This window comes from Chiroxiphia lanceolata, chromosome 6 (genome assembly GCF_009829145.1).
Source record: "Chiroxiphia lanceolata isolate bChiLan1 chromosome 6, bChiLan1.pri, whole genome shotgun sequence".
NCBI classification, from domain to species: domain Eukaryota; kingdom Metazoa; phylum Chordata; class Aves; order Passeriformes; family Pipridae; genus Chiroxiphia; species Chiroxiphia lanceolata.
In genome coordinates, this window is record NC_045642.1 from 11140366 (window position 1) to 11161006 (window position 20641).

Here is a 20641-nt window from a genome sequence, read left to right on the forward strand (position 1 = left end):
TGGAGGGATGGTCTGTTCACATGCACTTGCCCTCTGGAAGTTTACAGCCCCTAGAGCAGAAAGTGCCCAATGCAGGTAGTGTTCTCTGCTTCAGCTACAGGTGAGGGTATTAGCAAGAGCTGCTTCTGGTTTTATCTTTGAAAGGATCAGTCTTCAATATGAGACTGCTGAGGGAGTGGATATGCTTTCAATTCAGCCATTTCTACTGTTGAAGCCATAAACCACATGGCTGGGGTGGACCAGGCTCAATGACTTCAACATCTGAATAGAAAAAAAAAAAGAGATACATTTGTATGTGTTAGGAAAATTGAGTTAAAATAACCTCATGAACAATGAGGTAAAATAGTAAAATAGTCCACCTTCACAAAATGCTAAAGAACACAATGTAATTACAGCTTACTTCCAATTATGTACTTTTTTATTATGAAAATTAATAGTACATTTAATTAATGTGGAATTATTTGGAATGACATGTTTTACTGAGGAAATAATGATGGATTTCTGAATGTTAAATATAAGTTATGTGGTTCCTATGATAAAATATTTTTAGCTGCTTAGCATATGGAAGCACTTAGAATTGTCCCAGTTTCTTTACTGGAAAACAATTTATTTCATGAAATACTTTAAAACTATCCTTATATAATTTGTTGGGAACTCACCGGGCTTTTGTTAAGCTGGAATGTTAATCAAGCACACACGTTGCCTAATCATAGAGTCATCAAGGTTGGAAGAGACCCTTACTTTCCAGGAAGTGCCTGGACATCACTTGCTGATAGGAAGCAGAGAATAAATCTTTTAGTTTTCCTTTGTACACAGCCTTTGGTTTTGCTTTATTAAACTGCCTTTTTCTTGATCCATGAGTTCTTTTCCATCTTATTTTCTCCTCCTCTGTTCTGCTGAGGAGTGATAGAGCCTGGCTGCCAGATAAGGTCAACCCCCTTCACTATCTCAGAGGTGTTACGGAGATGTTGTGATGGACTTTATTCAGGTTGGATGCATTTTTATACCTGTAAAGATTGTGATAAGGCCCAGAAATGAAGGTGTACTCTTTTCCAAATTCTGTGCTTCTCCTCTGTGTCTGAAGGACTAAACAAAGTTCAGTTGTTGATCAGAAGTTGGAGGAGCTACCAGAATATGCTCCTCTAATACTTATGAATTACATGATTTCAAGTATCATGTTGTCAGCTTTTGAAATGGTGCTGAGGTATGTAAACCTCTGGTATGACCCAGAAATTACCTGCACTGTGAATCTAACCAGTTACTGTGAAGGAGGACAACCTTAGAACACTGTGGCCCCTCATTGATGTTACTCAGAAGATGTTTGTGAATTTGAGAATGCAGATCCCAGATCTCCAGTGGGTGGTGGATGGTCACCTGCACTGACAACGTGCTTGGGGTGAAATCTTGGCTCCATGCAGATCAGTGCAAGCTTGCAGTAGCTGCTTAATAGTAAGAACATACAGCTGAATGGAAGGGGTGTTTCTCTGTGTTTTGTAGTTGTTTTTGATCTGAGGCAAATTAGCCATCAAGGTGTTACCAGTTCTGTAAAACAACGACCCCTCTGGTTCTGCTCTCTGGGATTTCCTGTAATGGCATGAATGAAAACCAAAGAAAACAGGCTCTGTATCTTGGAACCTTCAGAAGGGGAACTGAGGCCAGTGAAAGTGTCTGCTCCTTTCAGGAGGTTGTGATGTGGTTGCTAGTCTTGGAGATGGGTTTGAGTTCACATACTATCTCAGAGACAGTAATTATAAAATTAAGCCACTCGAGGTCCTGTCAGCACTGCCAGGCACTAGAGAGCCACGCTTCTTGGTGCTGGCCCATTCTGCAGAGCCTGCCTCGGGAGATATCCCAAGGATGTCCACTGAATAGGAAAGGAGCACTCAACCAAGAAAAGCAGGAAAAAGTGGGGGAAGGGATGCTGTTTGTTTTCTGATTTTAAGCTGTAGGAGTCCAAGAAAGGGAACCAAAAAAATTAAAGAGTGGGAGGACTGAACAGGAGGGGAGGAGAGTAAAAGTATCTTTTTACATCAAGAATGGCCAGAGCAAACCACTGTTTAAACCTTGGAACTTCATTATTCTTGATCCAGCTGGCAGACTGTTGGAAGAGTCCTCCTGACTCCTGGGTATCCACACAAGTTTGGAGAAATGCAGGTTTTCCCATTTCCACGCTTGCAAGAGCAACAATTTCATTACCAGAAACACCCACGTGGGGAAAGCTACATATCTGAAGCTCTGTCCTAGAGTGAGGACAGAGAGAGCTCTGTTGCTGCTTCAGGAGCCCAGATGGGACATCCAGTCCATGGCCAAGAGGAGCGTGTCAGTGTTGTTGTTGAAGACAGTTAACTGACTGCATTGTGCCTGTGCTCACAAATATTCCCTCAACGTACCACATTAGTCAAAGCCTCTGCTGTAATATACCAGTTAGACTTCCAAAGGTTAACTGCTCTCTGCCAGAAGAGGCTGGTTTCTGTCTCCTCGTTTCCTGCAGAGCTTCCAGAAGCAGGACACAAGCATGTCACTGGAGCCACAGGAAGCGGGTGGTTTGTCTTGCCTGGCAGCCCCTGAAAACCCACGTCTTCCCCGATACTTTTTTTCCCGGCTGTTTGAAAACATGTCACTGGAAGGTGCTTGCAGGCACTAGACATTTCTCTCTACTGCTTCAGTAAAAATGTCCATCGTGGCAAAATGTAATGAGACAAACTGTGATGCTGCCTAAAGAAGGAGTGTCAGCCAGGGGCTTTTTCCAGTGGCCAGCGACAAGGGGAGCAGACTTTACAGCTCTCGAGGTGAAGTGAAGGGTTTGCATCTTTCCTGGCACAGCAGATCCAGGCTAAAGTGTGCCTTGAGATTGCCATGAGACTGGGGAGTGCTTCTCTTTATTATCTATATTCTTTTCAGTGCCTTCTAGTAACCAAAAAGACAGGCAAGGGATCCATCAAATGGGATATGAAGGACAAAAGAGAAATATGGGTCAGAAAAAGGCACTTTTCTGACGGAAAACTGAAGATTGTGGGACATAAACTGAGCTTGATTTTGTTAATTGTAAGTTCAGCAACATAAACCACAAGCCTATAACTTTTAAAAAAAATACTCTCTGTTGTAATACAAAACAGTCTTTATGAACTCTCTTACCACTTTGTGTTTCAAGACATTTTGAATTTAAAAGTCTGCTGTCCAAGCAAGGACATATCTGCATGTACCACCTCTTTAACCATGTACATGTACAATTTTTTTAAGAATTGTATGTAGAGGGAAAATAACCAAAGTAATAAAAACAGATAGTCCTGAAACCTTAATTCAACAGGTTCTAGCTTGATGCATTTCCCATTTTCTTAAACTTCCAACCAGCCTTTTCCAAAGCTAAACAGTAACACATAAACACTGCCATACACATGCAGATTTCATTTAGAATTTTCAAAGGTCAGTTCAGAGTAACTATGTACTTTGGAAATCCATTTAGGGGCACAGATACTATTCTTGGACAGTAAACAAGTGAAGATGGACATTTATGCCTCTAGCTGAACATTCCACAAACTTACAGAGAAGTCCACACCTAAATACATTTAATATTAACTATTGTGGTATTCTTGCATTCTATGTGTTCTACATATTTTATAACTTCTTGGATACATTTATTTAATTCTTGTTATCTTGGCTCAGGCACCAGGGATTGCTCCTTGGAGGAGATGTCTTAATTCATGAAGGTGCAGCTGCTCTGTGTCCATTTGGTTCACGGGCTCCCCAGAGTATCCTTGTTTCCTGTTCTCACCTTAATATAATTTGTGGTAACTATTTCCTTACCCAGTGAGTTCCATTGCTTTAAAAAATGAGTGTCAGGTACACAGTAGTACGAGAAACAATAAACAAACAATCTGTCTCCAAGCCCAGGAAGAGTAAGGTTTTGCTAAAAGAGGTAATTTATCTTTACAAGTCAGGGAGAGAAACATCCCCACAAGCTCATCATACCAGCTGTGCCATCATACCAGCTAAGCTTTCTAATTCTGAAATTATTTTCTGTAATTTCTGAACTATTTAGCTGCATTGAAGACTGTTACCTCAATTCCTAGGTTATCTGTATAGCCACATTCTTCAAAGGTGGCAGTGAGTCAAGAAAGTAATTATAATTTAGCATTTGGAAAGTTGGCATACACTTTTATGTCAGCTTCCCTTTTTAGCTAAAGGCTGTTTCAAAACTCTTCCAAGTTAGACGTGGGTGAAAATAACTCAAAGGTTGGAGGAGCTTCTCAGACAGGAATCAGCAGAAACAAAAATCCTGCTCTACCTCTGCAAAGTACGAGCAATATTTAAATAGTCCAGGCATTTTCACAACAGTTGGAGTTGCAGGAAATCTGTACTGAACACAGACCATAATCTTTGTAATGGCATTTAAAATTCGCTGAGCACGTTGGCAGTTAGCCAGTCGTCTGACAATATTACAGGAAAGGGGTTAGGTCAGAATGACCTAGACACATCCAGGAAAACCATCTCAAGGCATTCTGCTTGGGATGATAATTGTGAAACCTACAGCAAGGAATGGATTATGTCATAGCAGTGAACTGAGGACAGAACACCTGGGCCTAGGAGTGCTGCAAACAGGCAGAAGTGTTGATACTCTCATCAGTGCTGCCACAGAGAAAGAGCCCTGAAGGGCTGAATGCTGTGTAACTGGAAAGGCCTGGCAGCCTGTGTCTGGAACCAGAGTTGCTTACTGGCCCAGGATAATTCTGTCAGGCAGCATCTCAGGGGACCAGTGTGGGCTTTTGGGCTCAGTGGGATACACTGTGGTTCCAAAGTGCTGTATCCCTTTCAGACTGGGAAAGAGCAGCTGTGAGCAGTGTGACTGAGAAGTTACTACCAGACTGTGCTGAACAGAGCAGAAGGCTCTAAAGCTATGCCATGGCCTGAAAACTGCAGTTTGGTATGTTCCACCCCACCTATTTGGGGGACAAAAGCCCTCTGATATATTTATTTTTCCCTCTCATTTCTGTGACACTAAATGTTTGAGAGAAGTCCCAAGAAATCCAGAACAAAACACTAAATGTGTCACGAGAAGCAAAAATATTTCTCTCCTCATCTTGATTCTGAGGCTGTGAGCTAAATCATGGTGTTTGCTTTCCTTTGCCACCCACTTCCAACACACAAGTAAAGCAACAAGTCTTCTGTTGCAGTGTGTCTGAGGTAGCTGTGATCACCAATTGCTGACAGCAATTGGTATTTGCTTTGATCAGATTTAGTCATGCTAATTAACACTGATCTTCCTGCTCACACATTGAAGGGAACCAGTATCTGGAGGCAAGATCATGTTGGCCAGGGAAAACTTGAATAAATCCTCAGGCACAAAAGCCTGCCTCCCTCAGAGCTGACAGCAGTAGCTTTCATGCTCCAAAAGAACATCTTGTCATACTGCTGTGGTTTAACCCCAGCCAGCAACCAGCACCACACAGCCACTTCCTCAATCCCCCAAGGGATCAGAGGGAGAATGGGAAAGGTAAAAGCTGGAAAACTTGTGGGTTGAGATAAAGACAGTTTAATAGGGGGAGCAAAAGCTGTGCTCACAAGCAAAGCAAAACAAGGAATGAATTCACCACTTCCCATGGGCAGAGTGTTCAGGCCTCCCCAGGAGAGCAGGGACCCATCACGTCTAACGGTGACTTGAGAAGACAAACAGTGTCACTCCAAACATCCCCCTCTTGCTCCTTTCTTCCCCCTACTTTATATACTGAGCATGATGCCATATGGCCTGGGATATCCTTTGGTCAGTTTGGTCACCTGTCCTGGATGTGTCTCCTCCCAACCTCCCCCATATGTGTCTCCTCCCCCACAGCCTCCTCACCAGCAGGGCAGCACAAAAAGCAGAAGAGGCCTTGGCTCTGTGCAAGCACAGCTCAGCAACAACAAAAACATCTCTGCATTATCAGCCCTGTGTTCAGCACAAATCCAAAACACAGCCCCACACCAGCCACTGTGAGGAGAACAAACCAGCACACATATTCTCTAGGCTCTTGTCCTCTAATTGTGCATCAGTGATTCTACTAGTAGGACAAGGAAAGCTTATTCTGTCCATTGGACATTTGTGTGATAGCCAAAGATATTTACCACTTTTTCTGAAGTTTCCTTTCTCCAACACTTCACTGGAGCACTTTCTTGAGCGTGCATACCGTGGTCAGAGACCTGTAGAACGAGGATTAGAAAATACTGAAACGGGGAAGGACTAGGGAACACAGTGTGCAATTCCTCAGGTGTGGGTTTTAGTCGGGACACTGGGATCAGTACAACATGCCTAATAAACTCTTTAATTATGGCATGATTTAACAATGTCTTGGAGTACCTTCAGCAGTCTGTGGCCATCCTTGTTAAGTTGGTTCCTTATGGAATCAGCAGGAAGCTCTCACCCTTGTGAAGCATCAGTGCTGTGTTGTGCTGCTTCAGCTGGGTGGGGGCCAGTCAGCCACTCACTGGCTACTGACGTTTGATAAGATGAGATTGGAGTCAGAGGCCTCAGAACAAGAGGATGTCCTTGTTTTGTAACCTCTGTAAAGACTTTAAGGTGATTTGAAATCTAGCAAAATACTTTTCAGAGGACTTCTTGCAGTTTCTTAGGGTATTACGTGTTTTCACTTAAAAAAACCTTGAAATAGGTGCCAGGAAAACTAAAATAAAGAACTTGAAAATCAGATTAAATAGATACCAGTAAATTTTCCAGGACTCTTCAGTCCTTCATTTTCTAACTTATTCATACAAATGCTTCACAAGAAGGAGGTCAGTACTAATAAGAAAGTTATAGTGTTTGGGTCTTGTTCAGTTTTAATTAATGCTGTGTTATTTCATCAGTGTTTTTAATAAACCACTGATAAAACTAAAGATGTACTTGCTTCAACATCCTCCTTGAGATGTTGCCAAAGTCATGTTAAGTATGTACAAAGATTTTATAACTAAGGATACATATGCATCATTTTATGTATGCTATCATTTGACAGCATTGTCATAAAATGCTATTTTTAGTGCCACTGTTGTCTCCTTTAATCATTTTAGAGTTTGTTATTCTGGCAGATGCGAAACTTGCCTGAAAATACACAGAGAACCACAAAAATTGTAGGTTCCAAATGACTACAAGAACTGCAAGATGTCATGATTAATCCAGATTTACAGCATGAATGTTAGCTTTTTCATTGTTCCGTAGTATAGGACCAGGCAAAAAAAATAAACTTATTCTGCTGGTGTCAGACGTTTTGACAGCTTGGTAGACATCGCATTCCTATTTTCTTTCCTGTCTCATGTGGCATTACTGTCTTCCATACCATTTAGTAGTTGCATAATTGTTCCCTTTCAAGCATACAAACAATGAGGTCAACTTGAGTCATGTCAAATAACTGGAGCAAATACCACATATGAAACCATTTAAGATAACAAGTCATGTGATCACATATATTACCTCTCGCCTGGATTTTTTTGGATCATAGTAGAAGTGTGTTAGAATACACAAAAGCAACAGAGCTTACCAACTGACTACGATAAGCAAATGTTGAGCACTTTATTGCAAAGTATTTAAGACAGACAAGCTGGAATTGAAAGTTACCTTCCTCTAAATCATTATGCTTCTTCTTGACACTGACCTTTTCAAGGCAAAATCTGTTTTCCTGCACAAAGAAAAATATGAGAGGGATAAAGGTTTAATTTTATTCTAGTGGTTTTAATAACATGCAGCTATGTTACATTTTAAAGCTGCCTAATTATCAGATGTAACATCTGAGATACAGTATCTATCAGACTGTGTTTTATCCAAACTGGGCACAGATACAAAAAAGTGTTATTTGTATTTATTAACTGGAACATATAGAGAAAGGTCAACACTTTCCCTATTCATCCTTCATCAGCAGAGAGGCTGGTGAAAAAGCAGGGTAAAAATAAAACTCCCCAATCAACAAAAACTTGTGCCTTCGAAAATATGCAGGACACATGAAAGCAAAGAATAAGGTTCTTACCCGTGCATTTTTTCTTTCCTTGAATGTCATTCAGTTCAGTTTTGCTCATAGAGCACATCACAGACCTCTGCTGTTCTCAACACTTCAAAAGAAGTGGTTTCTCTCTTGCTGCAGTGGTTGACAAGAAGAAAGCATTAAAACACTGTTCATAAACAAGCAGCAATTAAGAGAAAGCAGAATATGGTTAAAGCAGTTCCTATTAACATGTTTTATTCCACTCTGAAGTACTTTTGAAGTGATTAAACTGGTGAGTTGCTTCTATAATCCTCCCAAGTGTTTGTGATAGTAGTAACCTTTACTGACTCTTCAGTGCAAGTTGTTCTGCCTCTTGTCCAGAGATTTTGTGTTTCTGTTTTGCTACCTACACTGCAAGGCCTCACAGAGAAAAGACAACTTTCTTCTGACCTTTTTGTACTAGAGAGTTTTGACCTGCTGCTGGAGGGTGTGTGGACAGAGAGGAGGAATAATCTTGTTGGTGTGTGTTACAGTGTAAATGTGTGTTTGTAAGCCTGTGTGCTCTCATGAGCCAGTTTCCCAGTCATTGGCTGCAGGCACCATTCACATTCCCAGTACAGCACCATAGAGAGGCTTTTCTTGCAGGGAGGGGATGCTCAACCCAGAAGCTTTATCCGTGATAACATAGAAGTGCCTGGCTGGGTTAGAGCATCAGTCTCTCAAGGCCAGTGTGCTGCCCCCACTGTCTCCTGCAGTGAAAGGAGATACTGTTTAGGGACATTGTGTGCCACTTCCCATGGCCTATTCTCCTCATACTCTTCCAGCATCACCGAATTAAGAAGCACACCCCTGCCTGTTGCCTACAGTATTTGCTTTGATACTGTTATCTGAGATACCTTCTTATCTTCTCTCTTCTTCTCCCTCTTCTTTTTTTTTTTTTTTTGACTTGCTAATGCCATCTACCTCCACGGCCTCTCAGGACAAAGAATTCCAGGAATCCACTAACTGCTGTGTAAAAAAATATTTTCTTTTATCAGTTTTAAACCATTTCCCTGCTACTTTCAGTGAGTGACCCTCTCTCCCAGCTGTAATATTACAAGATTTGATGAATGACACTTCTGCATTCGCCTTACCAACCACCTTAATGATTCTCAGTAACCTTCCCAGTGATGTCCAACACACTGATTTCTTGCTGCTGCTGGACACTGAGCTGCATCTCTGATTTGGCCTACAACACCTGTTCTTTCTAAAAGAACTGGGCTTTTCTGGTCCCTTTCTCCATCATAGATATTTTTTTTTTCTCCAGTCTCATGTACTTTGAGTACATGAGAGCTGCCAGAGTTAAAAAGCAATCTAATTTAGCAACTGGTAGCTTCAAACTGCTGTGTTTTTAACCAGAAAGCAGAATGGAATCCTAAGTGGAAACCAAAACTGGATCTAGAAAAGAATTTGAAAGACCATTTTGAAACCCTTTCCAAATGTACACATATATACAATTTACTGTTTCAAAATATCAATTTGACTGAGATCTGACATCCCCTGGCAGGTATTTGTGCAGTAGAAGGGCTGTTTAGACTAGGTTTTGCACAAGCCTTTGTTTCCAGACTGGAGGAAGGGTGCCCTGGCTGCTCACTGCTGTTCTTTGGGTTCTCACTGGGCTTGTTCACACAGGGGCCTCCTCCAGGGATCTCCAGTAAACAGCCTTTAATGGAAGAGGGCTGACAGCAACTTTGATTTCTGTCTTCCCAGTCTTTCAGCTGTGTGGTTATTACTGATGGTGTATAGGTGGCAGGCCTAAGTCTCTCGTGCCTGTGCCTCACTGGGCAGGTGTGTTTTCATGTCTGTGTTTCTGGGCTTCCATGGCCAATATGTGAGTGCATTCATCTCTTGGGTGGTGGTGGTTCACCCTGTTCATCAGTCCTGTCTCCCACTGCTCTCCCTGAACTGGCAGTAGTTAATTGTGGTGCTCCACCATATTTGCTGCCTTAGGCCGAGGGAAATAGTTTTTCTGGCCTGGGAACAGGACTGGTGCCTGTCCTGAGGCAAGGAAGCAAAGATGTGGGCTGAAGTGATCTCCTGGTTGAAGGTCCATGCTCCAGGTGTGCCCCTACAACCATTCCTACAACATTTCCATTCTCCTGTTTTAACTGTAAACTGGGTGGGCCGAATGAAGCAACTAGTGAATCACTGTTTATCCAGCAGAGAGCAAATTTAACCAGCACTGATTCCAAACCAGATGTAAATAAAAATGTACCATTTCAACTACTTGTTTTAAACCTGTTTTGAGTAAAAGGCTGAATGTTGTATGTCAGCGTCATATACAATATAATTTTTGAAGAATCTCTGTAGTCATAGAGATGAGAAGAAATACGTTGATGGAAGGCCATTTTTCAATGCCTGGTTGAGTTACTCAGCAGGATTAAAAATAAAATTTAAAAATCCCTCACATAAGCCAAGAAATCTTTACCATCTTTTACAAGTCATCTCTGTCTATAGCTTCCTCAGGTAGAATCTAAAGCAGTGTTTCATACCAGATATACTGCTTTCTCCTGTGTGAATATCATTGGATTATGTGTTATAATGAAAGTATTTTGCGGTACATCATTTATTAAAATAAGAATCCTTGTATTATGCTGTGTATAACTTACACAATTATGTAGAGTGATTTCAATCCAGCACAAAAATTATTATTTTTTTTTTTTTTAGAAAATAATCCCTTCTATTTTTAAGAGAGGAACAACTTCAGTTCTGTGATCACAGAAGCTGACAGCTCACACCTAACTACTGAGATGGTGTTTTGTTTATGCCTTAGGGAGATGGGAGAAGCAGTTCAGTCTGACTCAGCACACTGTTCTGATTCCTGCCTTTTAAAGAGCTCTGTGTCTAGAAATGAAGAGCATGTGCACATCTCTCTGATCATGAGTTCTCATGAAAAGGCAATAGTGGTCTTTTCTAACTTCAGCCTTCTTTACTCATCAGTAAATAGGTCATTCCTGTAACACAGGAGCCAATGTTCCCCTTTGATCCCTTCATGTAATACCTTGAAAACAGTATTTTCTCAAAAAACGCTGCTGTGTTCGGTGTTCTCTTTGTAGCCCACAGTGGCAAAAGTGGTATCAGGACAGAAGCACCCAGGCATCCACTGGGCAAAGTGTAACCCTTTGGCTTACTCAGAACAACAGAAACAACAGAATAGCTCCTTTCTTCATCTCCTTGAAATAAGTAAAGGTATTGTGCTGTTCCTGCTTTTTCTGAGTAAAGCTCAGGAGGAATGAAAAATGTCAGTCTCTGCCTTACTCAGCATATTGAGTAACCAGCCCAGGCCAGCAATAAAGTGCTTTTAAAGCCAGGCCTCCCCCCGATTCTGGCAGCAGCGCCTGCCACTGGCATCCAGCTCTCATTTTAGAGAGTGATTTGTTTGTCTTCAGGAGGCAGCAGATGGCAGCAAAGTTGTACAGATGCGCCAGACCAGTTGAAGAAGAAAAATATCTTCGTGCACACACACTCTAACAACATTCCATGGAAAAATCGTCTCATTTGTTTCTGTCTGTCTTGCAGTGTGGTTGAGACAATAAATCAGGTTTAATGGCCCTCATGCACTTGTAACGTGAGGGGTTGTTTTTGAGGAGTTAATGAAACCAGATTGGGGTGAGAGGATGTGAATTATCGTGCAGCAAATCGTCATTGTAGGACTCACTTCTTTGTGCAAATCTTTTTGTATCCTTCTGATACAAACTGATTGCTTCACGCAAATATTATCACAAAGTGCTAGTGTATGCACCCTGAGGGATGCAGGAGCTTTGACTGCCAATCTCTGCTGTGAGCTGTGTAACCACTCACTCTGATTCAGGTTGTCTGGATACATCCTTTTCCGGTGCTCCAAAACAGGTAGTGAGACTTTTTTCAAGACATAAAGAGAAGAAAGAGAGGAGGAAGGAAATGCTACTGTATAAAGTCTTGATGTTTAAAACACTTCACAAAGTGCTTAAGAGCAGCAGCAATAAGCATACATTGCTGAACTCATTTCAAATTGAACTGAGAGTCTGGATTTGAGTTACTTCTTTTTGACACAGATCCCACCCCTTACTTCTATCTTTTGGTAGTTTCTTCAGCGTTCAAAACTGAAGAAATTGTGAGAATAAGTGAAGTATAAAGCAAAATTTACAATACAATCTTTTGGTATAAAAATAGACGTGTTTTTGAAAGAAGGTTGGGGCTTAGATTTTCTTCCTGCTGAAGTCAGTAGAAGTTTTGTTTCAATGAGATGGGGTCGGTTTCAGGCCTGGGATTTGGTGTTGAGATTCCTATCTGGCTCACCAGTTCATCACACCAGAATGCCTGATGTCTGTAGGCAGTAAGGAGACTAATGATATATGCCAGTTGCATATTTTTCATGTTGTTTATCAATAAAGGGCCAGACTATGAATGTGTTCCTTATGCAGAATGAGATGCAGAGCTGCACAGCCTCGGGAAAAAAATGACTTAGAAAAAGTGATGTAAAAATCCATCACTTTTTCCTTGTCTCCAAAGAGAACAAACTTACTTTACAAGGTGCAGCTGTCTTCTCCCAGTGTGCAGCCTCAGATCCGAGATCCAGGGCCCTCATACACAGGCAGGAAAGTGTGGTGGCCCAGATCTGAGAGTTTGCTGCTTTCTAGCAGAGAGCCACAACAGACTTGGGTCACGTAAGGGGAAGTGAGGAACCCACACGCCCTCCTGTCCTCTGCTGTGACAGCGCTGGGCTGAATTGCACGGTGCCCTTTTAGTCTTTGAGTGATTCAGTCTCGTGGTAACCCCCGTTACAGTACCCACCTGTTAAAAGGACAATAAGCATGTTTGTTTGATGAACTGCTTGGTTTGCTCCTGAACTAACAGATAAGATCCGGTTTGTTTGTTCTGCCCTTTCTGACAATACTACTGGACATCAGAGATTAAGACCCAGACACTTGTTTGTTTATTTTTACACCATGCAAAGTATGAAGAGAATATAAACCTTTTTATAATTGATGGAAAAGTTGCGTGTAATTCACAAGAAGTGACAATTGACTGAAAGTATTGGAAAAATATTTATTTTGCAAACCTATTCTGAGAGTCAGAATTTATTACAAAATATGTGCCTTCAGTGGGGTTGATCTTTCCTGTCTTTGGAAAACCCCAGGATTTTGTAAGTGGATGGGAGACTCGAGGAGGTCTAGTTAAATGTTTTGTAAAAGTTATCACAGAATCAAAAAAAGTCAAAAGATTTCATTTGGCCTCCTCATTGCTGTTGCATTTGCAAGGAATGTTGCAAGCAAAACACTCCAGTCTTATCAAATCATTAACATTGATTCTAGTCTTAATGGGACCATTTGTTTTTCATTTGGAGACATTATCAAGCATTTTGACTGGTGTATATAGCTTGTAGTAAAAAGGCTTTTACGTAGCAAAGTTCTTTACCTCATGAAAAAATCATGCTCCTTCTCCTCGTGAAGGATACATGGCCTCGCTCCAAAGAAATAAGTATTTTAAAATTAAAACAATTTCAAAGCTGACACAAATTATTTGGTGAAAAGTAAACAACTGTTCTTTAAAAAACATTTGGATAATAAAAGCAAACTCTTGTGAACATAATAAACAAATTTTAGTTAGACATAAGTGGATTAGTTATTGGTTGTACTCAGTCATGCTGGAATTTTTCCTCCTGATGCCTGTGTGCTCTACACTACTTAAGTATGATGTGAGATAATATGAAGTGGTGTATTGACGGCACAAGGAAACTATTTGGATGGCTGTCTGGAGTTGCCATTATTGGCTTTAATTACGACCTGCTGTCCTTTGGGTACTAAATGAGCCAGAAAAGGCTTCATATGTGCCAAAGTATTCATCAATATTCCCCTTTCTGTCGTTGTACTTGCAGAAAAAGTTTTAGTCTGGCACCTGACTGCAGTTCTTCTTAGCATGGACCAAGATGCTTTGCAGATTTTGATAATCATCTAAAAGCACACCAGCGTCTCTACTTTTTGGATACAGTAGAAGTTGTTCCTAGGTAACAGTGGCACAACTCTGACCACTTTCTGATGTAACTGGAGAACAAACACTTTTTGCAGTCATCCAGTGACATGGCTGCTTAAAGTCAGTCTTGTGGTACCAACTGGAGAAATAAAAGTAATTCCTTGTTTCCCTCTTCCAGGTTAGGGGACCTTCACTAGGCTTTTTGGGAAAGTTCTTGTATATCATCATTTTAGGCCCCTTGCCACAGTTCCATATAGACTTAATAATGAAGCCACAAAAATCTTTCTGAAATAAAAATAGCCTTTGGAATCCATTTTGGTAATGAAAAATTGTCTATAGTGAAGTACTTTTTTTCTCTGCCGTGGGGTGTCTCTTGGGTAGGTACAGAACAAAATAATCCCTCATAAAGAATATTCCATGAACTCTTCTGACACTTCACTGTGGAGGCTGTGCTGAGTATGGTGACCACTCCTTTGGCATCCACTCTTGAACAGACCAGTGGACAAGGATGAATTCCTGCTCCAATACATATTTACCGTTGCAAAACTTAATTTTAATTTAGAACCTGGTTTAAACCAAACTTCAAGTCATAGTTTTAGCACCCTTTGAAATACTGTCCTGTGGGACACCAGACTGTTCTTAGAAATCAATATTTTAACTAAGGTGGTATATAAACAGATGCTCCTCATTTTGGAGGCATTTGGTGACGTCTTCCACTTCTCATCTGTCACAGTAGAGCATAAACTGGCCTTGACTTAAGCACATGGCTCTTCTTGAACTTCTATGACTACTGGAAGATGCTTACTTTCATGGGCTGTTTCACAGCCTTGTTGTCCCTGAAACCCGAGATCCTCACACTTTTCACAGATTTTTAGCTAGTTCATGTAGGGATTTCAACTACTGTTTGAGCATTCCTACCCAATATTTGCTTTGTGGGGTGTTTGTAGTGAAAAGATGCTTAGCCAGAGATCTTCAGTATCATCCCCTGCTTGGGCAGGAGGAAGAGCTTTCACCTGGACAGCTTGCACCTGGGGCTGGCGTGGAAATGGATGAGAAGGAAGAATGCTGTCTCGATATATTTTAGCCCTTATAAACACATGCCCTGAAACCTGGAACTCAGTTGTGACATGGGGTTAGCTGCTCAATGGGAAGGAGTCCCTGCCTGCCTGCTGTCATCCTCCTCTTCCTTATCTAGCCTAGGTTAGCCAAAATACTCTGTTATGCTGTTTCAAGGGTTTCCTTTCCTGCTCTGTACATTCAAAGAATGTTGCCATCTTCCAGACACAGGGCTCCTCACTACTTTCTGGCATGTCTAGTTCAGCAGTGTTGCTCTTTATACTTTCTGAAACATGGTTTCAAAGACTGGTGGGGGGAATGGAGGGAATAAAAAAAAAAAATCTTTCTTTAATTGCTGTTTATTGCAACTGCAGAGTTTTGCTTCTCCCTACAAGCACGGCAGGTGGTGCTCTTGGTCCTTCCAAACACAAGCAGCACTTCCTAAACTCCAGTCAAGTCAGAATTGTGCCAGCCTGCACCAGCTGGCTGGTTTTAGGCCTGTCACATAAGGGCAGGATCTTTCAGCTTTGGGTGAAGTGTTTTCTACCAGTGAAGGGGAAAGAAAAGAAAAGGTACTTTAAGTAAGGACTGGATGTTGGCAGTAGATGAAGAAAAGATCAATACAAACAAAAGTAACTAGTTGGCAAGTACATCCTTAATTACCACACTATAGCCCAATCCAGCATTCTGTCCCAAATTTAGATGTGTAAGCCATAAGGAAAACACTGTAGCTATTAAATTGAATGATTCTGTTGAGGTCCTTTCCCTTGTGCTGTTGTGCTTTAAGTAGCATCCTGCTCTCACCTACACATTGTAATTTCCCACTGCAGGCATCCCAAAACTTGTAACAGCAACTCTTCCAGTGTCAAGGTGTTCCAGGATTTTAGAGTAGCCACTTGCTTGTTTCTCAGCTGGCAGCCGTACTCTGCACTGAAGATCATGCATTTGCTGTCACCCCTTACATCTTACAAAATCTGGATCAGAAAGGCCATCACCAATAGAGAGGTAAATTCTCTTCCAGCTGTTAACAAAGAGATGGTAATTAAAATTGGCAAGTGTCATTATACTTGCTTTTTATTTCTTTTAATAACATTTCAAGTGGAAAACGTGCCTCTCAAGATTTCGAAATTCTTAGTTGAAAATGTTTAGGAAAGTAACTAAAAATAGGCAATTCTGAGCAGAACTTCAAAGTTTGGGGAGAAAAATTATGATTACATGCCAGGTATGTAGTCACTCCATCCTTACCCAAGCTTTTTTGCAGCAGTCTTCCTGGAAAGGCATCAGTGCCAGTTCTTTCAAATTTTTCTTGTAAATATATGTTCCTGAGGCATTTAGTATTAGGTGAAAAAAAAAAAGTAAATTCCCACTTCATTTATTCTAGCAGCATTTAGTTCTGCTGTTCCCCAGTCCTCTCCTGTGTATGTTAACTGTGCTCAGAGATATGGTAAAATAGGGGAAATTGTGTGTGTCACCCAAGAAGTTATTTAAATACACTTGTTTTTAGGTTTGTTTTGTTGGAGTGCAAGGAGTACTTACCAATAGATGGTGCTGTTGGTGCATTAATTAGGTTCAGTTTCACATTTGTTTTCTGGTCTGTGGTTGGAATTTGTTTAAAAAAATAGAACAAAACGAAACCCAAAAAAAAAAGGAAAAAAAAGAAAAAAGAGCAAAACAACAAAATCCCCAATGCTAAGCTTTTATCCAAAATGTTCTCCCCGCACTGAACCGGTCACCGTTTAACTTTAACCTGAACTGTGGCCCAGGAAATCCTTCAACATAAATAACCTTGGAAGCTGCCATGACCATTTTTGGAACGTGCTCCCTCAATAAATCTGTTACTTTGTTGTGCAATGTTGAAGTGTGCAGTTGTTTCTCTGATTAATTAGGGCAAAAAATAAACTTGCACGATCAATCCAAGCTGTGACACGTTTCAGCCCTGGCTGGAACATGTGGGCAGAAAAGAGCCTTAGAGCCCTCTTGGCAGACCTGCCTTGGGATTTTAGGATGCATGCTGGTTTGGAGTTTACTCCATTTGATGAGATAAGGTGGCTGCTAACAAAGTCCACAGTGGAAGAGTTTTGGTCTGTCCCAGAACTGCCACGCTAGGTTAGCACGGGTAGGACTGAACACAGTAAGAAATGATTCATCTTGACCACTGCCCCCACTAAAGATAACAGAACTGTTTTATGTAATTGTGTTTATTTTATTTCACATATTACCCATGGAGAACAGCTGATACATTCTCTACATCTTTCACCAGTCTGGAATGCAAGATAAAAAAAGGTATGGAAAAAGAGTTTAACGTTTGACATTCACGATATGAAAAATAGAGGGGATACAATGTTTTAAAATGCCCGTATGCAATATATATATATATATATATATAAAACGTATAAAAATAAAATATATTTTTCAAAAAAAAAAAAGATACAAACATGACACAGAACAACCTTAAATACCGATACGTATCTCGTGATCCACACACACCGCACTTATAATTAACAAAAACCACGTACAATTGCACTTTTCCTCTCTGTGACGTTCAAGTATATCGCAGTCCCCGCAGGGACTAGTGAGTGTCCGATTCCCTGCCGGGTGCAGATAACGCAGAGGGTAGAGCAGATGTGGGCGGCCTGTCCTTGCCCGGGGCTGACGGGCACCCTCAAACTCCCGGAGGCAGAAGGCGAGGCCGGGGCCAGTCGCCCGCCAGTGGGTCCCCCCCCGGCGGCGGGGCTCCCCTGAGCATCCCCTCCTCGGGGCAGGGCTCAGGAAGGACCGCCCGGCCCCCCGGGTGCAGCGGCGGGCGGGGGGCGGCTCGGCGGCGCCTTCCAGCCCCGGGCGGCGGGTGCGGGAGCCGGCGGGGCCTCGCCCGGGGAGGGTCGGAGTGGGCGGCGTGCGGGGGGCGCAGCCCCGGCCCTTCACAGCTCCCCCGCGGAGGGCGCGCCGGGTCCCGCCCGGGCGGGCGCTCTCCGCGGATCCTGCCGGATCTCAGTCCGCGCCTCAGTCCATGAGTCGGGGCGGCCTCGGCCGGGGCGTGCGGCGCTCACACCTCCAGGACGGGGTCGAGGGGCTGCGCCCGGTGCGTCCGTGGGCGCCGCCCGGCGCGGGGGGAGCGCGCTGGGCTGCGGCGCTCGGGCAGGGACCGCCGCCGCCGCCGCCCGTAGCCCTGCGGGCTGATCTTGTTGGGGGGGGCGGTGTCGTCCTTATCCTTATTGCCGGTCGTCCTGTGGATCTCGTCGACCAGCCTCTGCACCGTGCACGTCCCGAAGCGGCACCCCATGCGGATGGCTTGGAAGTGGGGGAATCTGTTAATGCTCTGGCGGTAGCGCTTGACGCGGATGTGAGCATCCTCCCGGCTGCTGCGAGGCAGGAAGAGAGAGAACGGGCATGAGAACAGCGCAGTGGGCCCCGGAGGAGGGGACCCGGCGGACGCGGGAAGGGGAGGAGAGGGCAGGGAGCCCCCCAGGCGGGAGACGGGGTTGTCCCGAGGGTGCCCAAGTGCCTCCCACCACCCCCGGCTCTGCCCTCCGGCGAGCGGCGGGAGCGCGGAGCAGAGCTTGCTGCCCGTGGGGGGAGAGGCCCCGCCGGTTTATGGCTGTTACTTTATCTATGGATCCAGAGCTCAAGTTACTATTTATATCTGACTTTCGCAGTAAAGGCGCTACTATCTCCCGCCAGCTAAAGAGCGCGGGGAAAAGGAGGCGGGAGGCTGCTTTCAGCGCGATGTGCAGCCCGGGCAGGACCTGCCTCCGGGTCTGGGGGGGACCTATAGCGAGAATAACCCGAAACACCCGGAAAGGAGGGATCCTGAAACTTTGCGCCGCCTCGAGCAAGTGCCCGAGCCCAGAAAGGGCTGGGATTTACCTGGGATGCGAGACTCGGAGATCCTCCTTCACGTCCTGGGTTCGTACGAGAGGCAGCACATCGGCGGCTGCCCCCAGCCCTCGGAGCACGCCCGCAGGCTTCACGTCCCGCTTGGCTCGGCTCAGTGCCCATTTTGTCCATCTGAAAGGAGCACAAGAGAAGAGGACAGCCTGTTAGCGCAAGCCTGCAGGGCGAGAGCCAAACCAAATAGATTCGAGGGGCCAAAATCTTTGCCAGCGCCGAGATTTTTCCCCCCCTCTTTTTTTTTTTTTTAATTTTTCCCCCCAGTGTTTCCTTTAAAGGCATGAGGCCTTCAAGGAGCTGTGCAATTCCCATAGGGAGTCCGGTCCCTCCGATCGCGGCCGGAGCCCGGCGCGGGGGCGCGGAGGCTCCGCAGCTCCACGCGCGGTACTGGGCGCTGGCAGGAGGGCGCGCTCCGATACTCACTTTCTTTTGAACTCTGTCGCTACGTCCACCCTTGCAGCATCCACCCCGAAGAAGGTCACAGAACCGAGATAGAGCAGAGCGACGTGAACTAGTTTCATTCTGGCTGGGCTCCTGGTGAAGGGAAAAGTGAAGACCCGTAAGCATGCTTGCTAATAAAAGTCAAGTAAGGACTGTCCTTTATTTCTGGTGATTCCAGAGGGCTCCTTCCCCCGCAGAGCCCCCAGGCTACCGGGGACTTTGTGTCTGATATGAACCAGAAGCTAATATTTGCTCAACAACTTATCACAGAGTAAATAACAGAGCCTCCAAAGTTTACGTTTGCGGAGAGTTTTACTTGCAGAGGCGGCTGAAAACCAGCAGGATTTCCAGAGTACCCCCAGCGGCTTGCACTAGGATTTAGCAAACCCATGAGATTAGAGAGCTGGCTATCGGACGCATCGTTTCCAAACTCCAGCAAGTGTTTTGCTGCCTGGAAGTTTATCCCCCGATAGCTTCTCTTCCCACTTCACACGCAGAACCAGCTAGTTCTGGATCTTATGTTGTAAACTGCAGCTGATGCCAAGAGCCAGTGCAAGACTTCGCAGCATAACTCCAAGCTCTTCAAAACAGTCCAGATTTAGTAGATTCTTACTTCCTCTCCACCTCCCCTGAATCTTTTTGTTGTTGTTGCTGTTAAGGTGGGGGGGAAAAAAAATAGTTCTTACCTGACAGTGAGGATAATCCACTGAGACAAATGTTTTTGTAGTAGCGATCCGAGCTTGCAGGGTTTCCTGAGGAGCGAGAACTCCTCCTTTGTGTGTCTGAAGTAACCACTGCCGAGCTGCGCTCCACCGCTCCCTCTTATAGAGCAGCGCGGGGGAAGTGGGTGGACCTTGGCGTGGCTGGGCAATTTTTCTTTGACACTTACCCCCACCCCCACATTTCAAGCACTCCTTAAGCATTCTAGCCTGGATTGGGGGCAACATATACTAGGGTAAAAATAAGAGGATTATTGAAAATTATCTTAAACAACCCTCTTGGTATTTTGTTAATTATAACGGCAGCTTTTAGGTGTGGATTCCGAGTAATGGCATAACTTGCAAAATCTGATAAGCCCCTCAGTCTGTTTTACTGGGGAGAGGCTTTATAACTGCTGATATATAATTATATTTGCATGGTCTGTAGCATAATTTCTCATTCTAGACATCTTAAATTCAGGTGGGTGGAAGCAGGGGAGTGGGAACCAGACTCGATCCATTTCAAAATCCATGAAAATCCATCAGATACCAAAGTTCCAAAAATAAACCCATATTTGGACAAAGTGAATTATAATGAGTAACTGTAATGAGCGCCAGCCTTCTTTA

General features: G+C 43.6%; 1 protein-coding gene across 2 annotated transcripts; it reads right to left on the reverse strand.

Moving 5' to 3' along the window:
- Nucleotides 1–17999: 17999 nt before the first annotated feature.
- Nucleotides 18000–20107, reverse strand: ADM (adrenomedullin). 2 transcript variants are annotated; one of them, XM_032690557.1, is made up of 4 exons: nt 20003–20107; nt 19299–19409; nt 18852–18992; nt 18000–18343 (listed from the first exon to the last, which is right to left on the reverse strand). In XM_032690557.1, exons 2-4 carry the CDS (start codon nt 19394–19396, stop codon nt 18031–18033), a joined length of 552 nt encoding a protein of 183 aa, XP_032546448.1. In that variant the 5' UTR covers nt 19397–19409; nt 20003–20107; the 3' UTR covers nt 18000–18030. The 2 variants fall into 2 exon arrangements, with proteins under 2 accessions (XP_032546448.1, XP_032546447.1); XM_032690556.1 differs by having other exon boundaries at nt 18000–18346.
- Between the last annotated feature and the right edge of the window lie 534 nt (nt 20108–20641).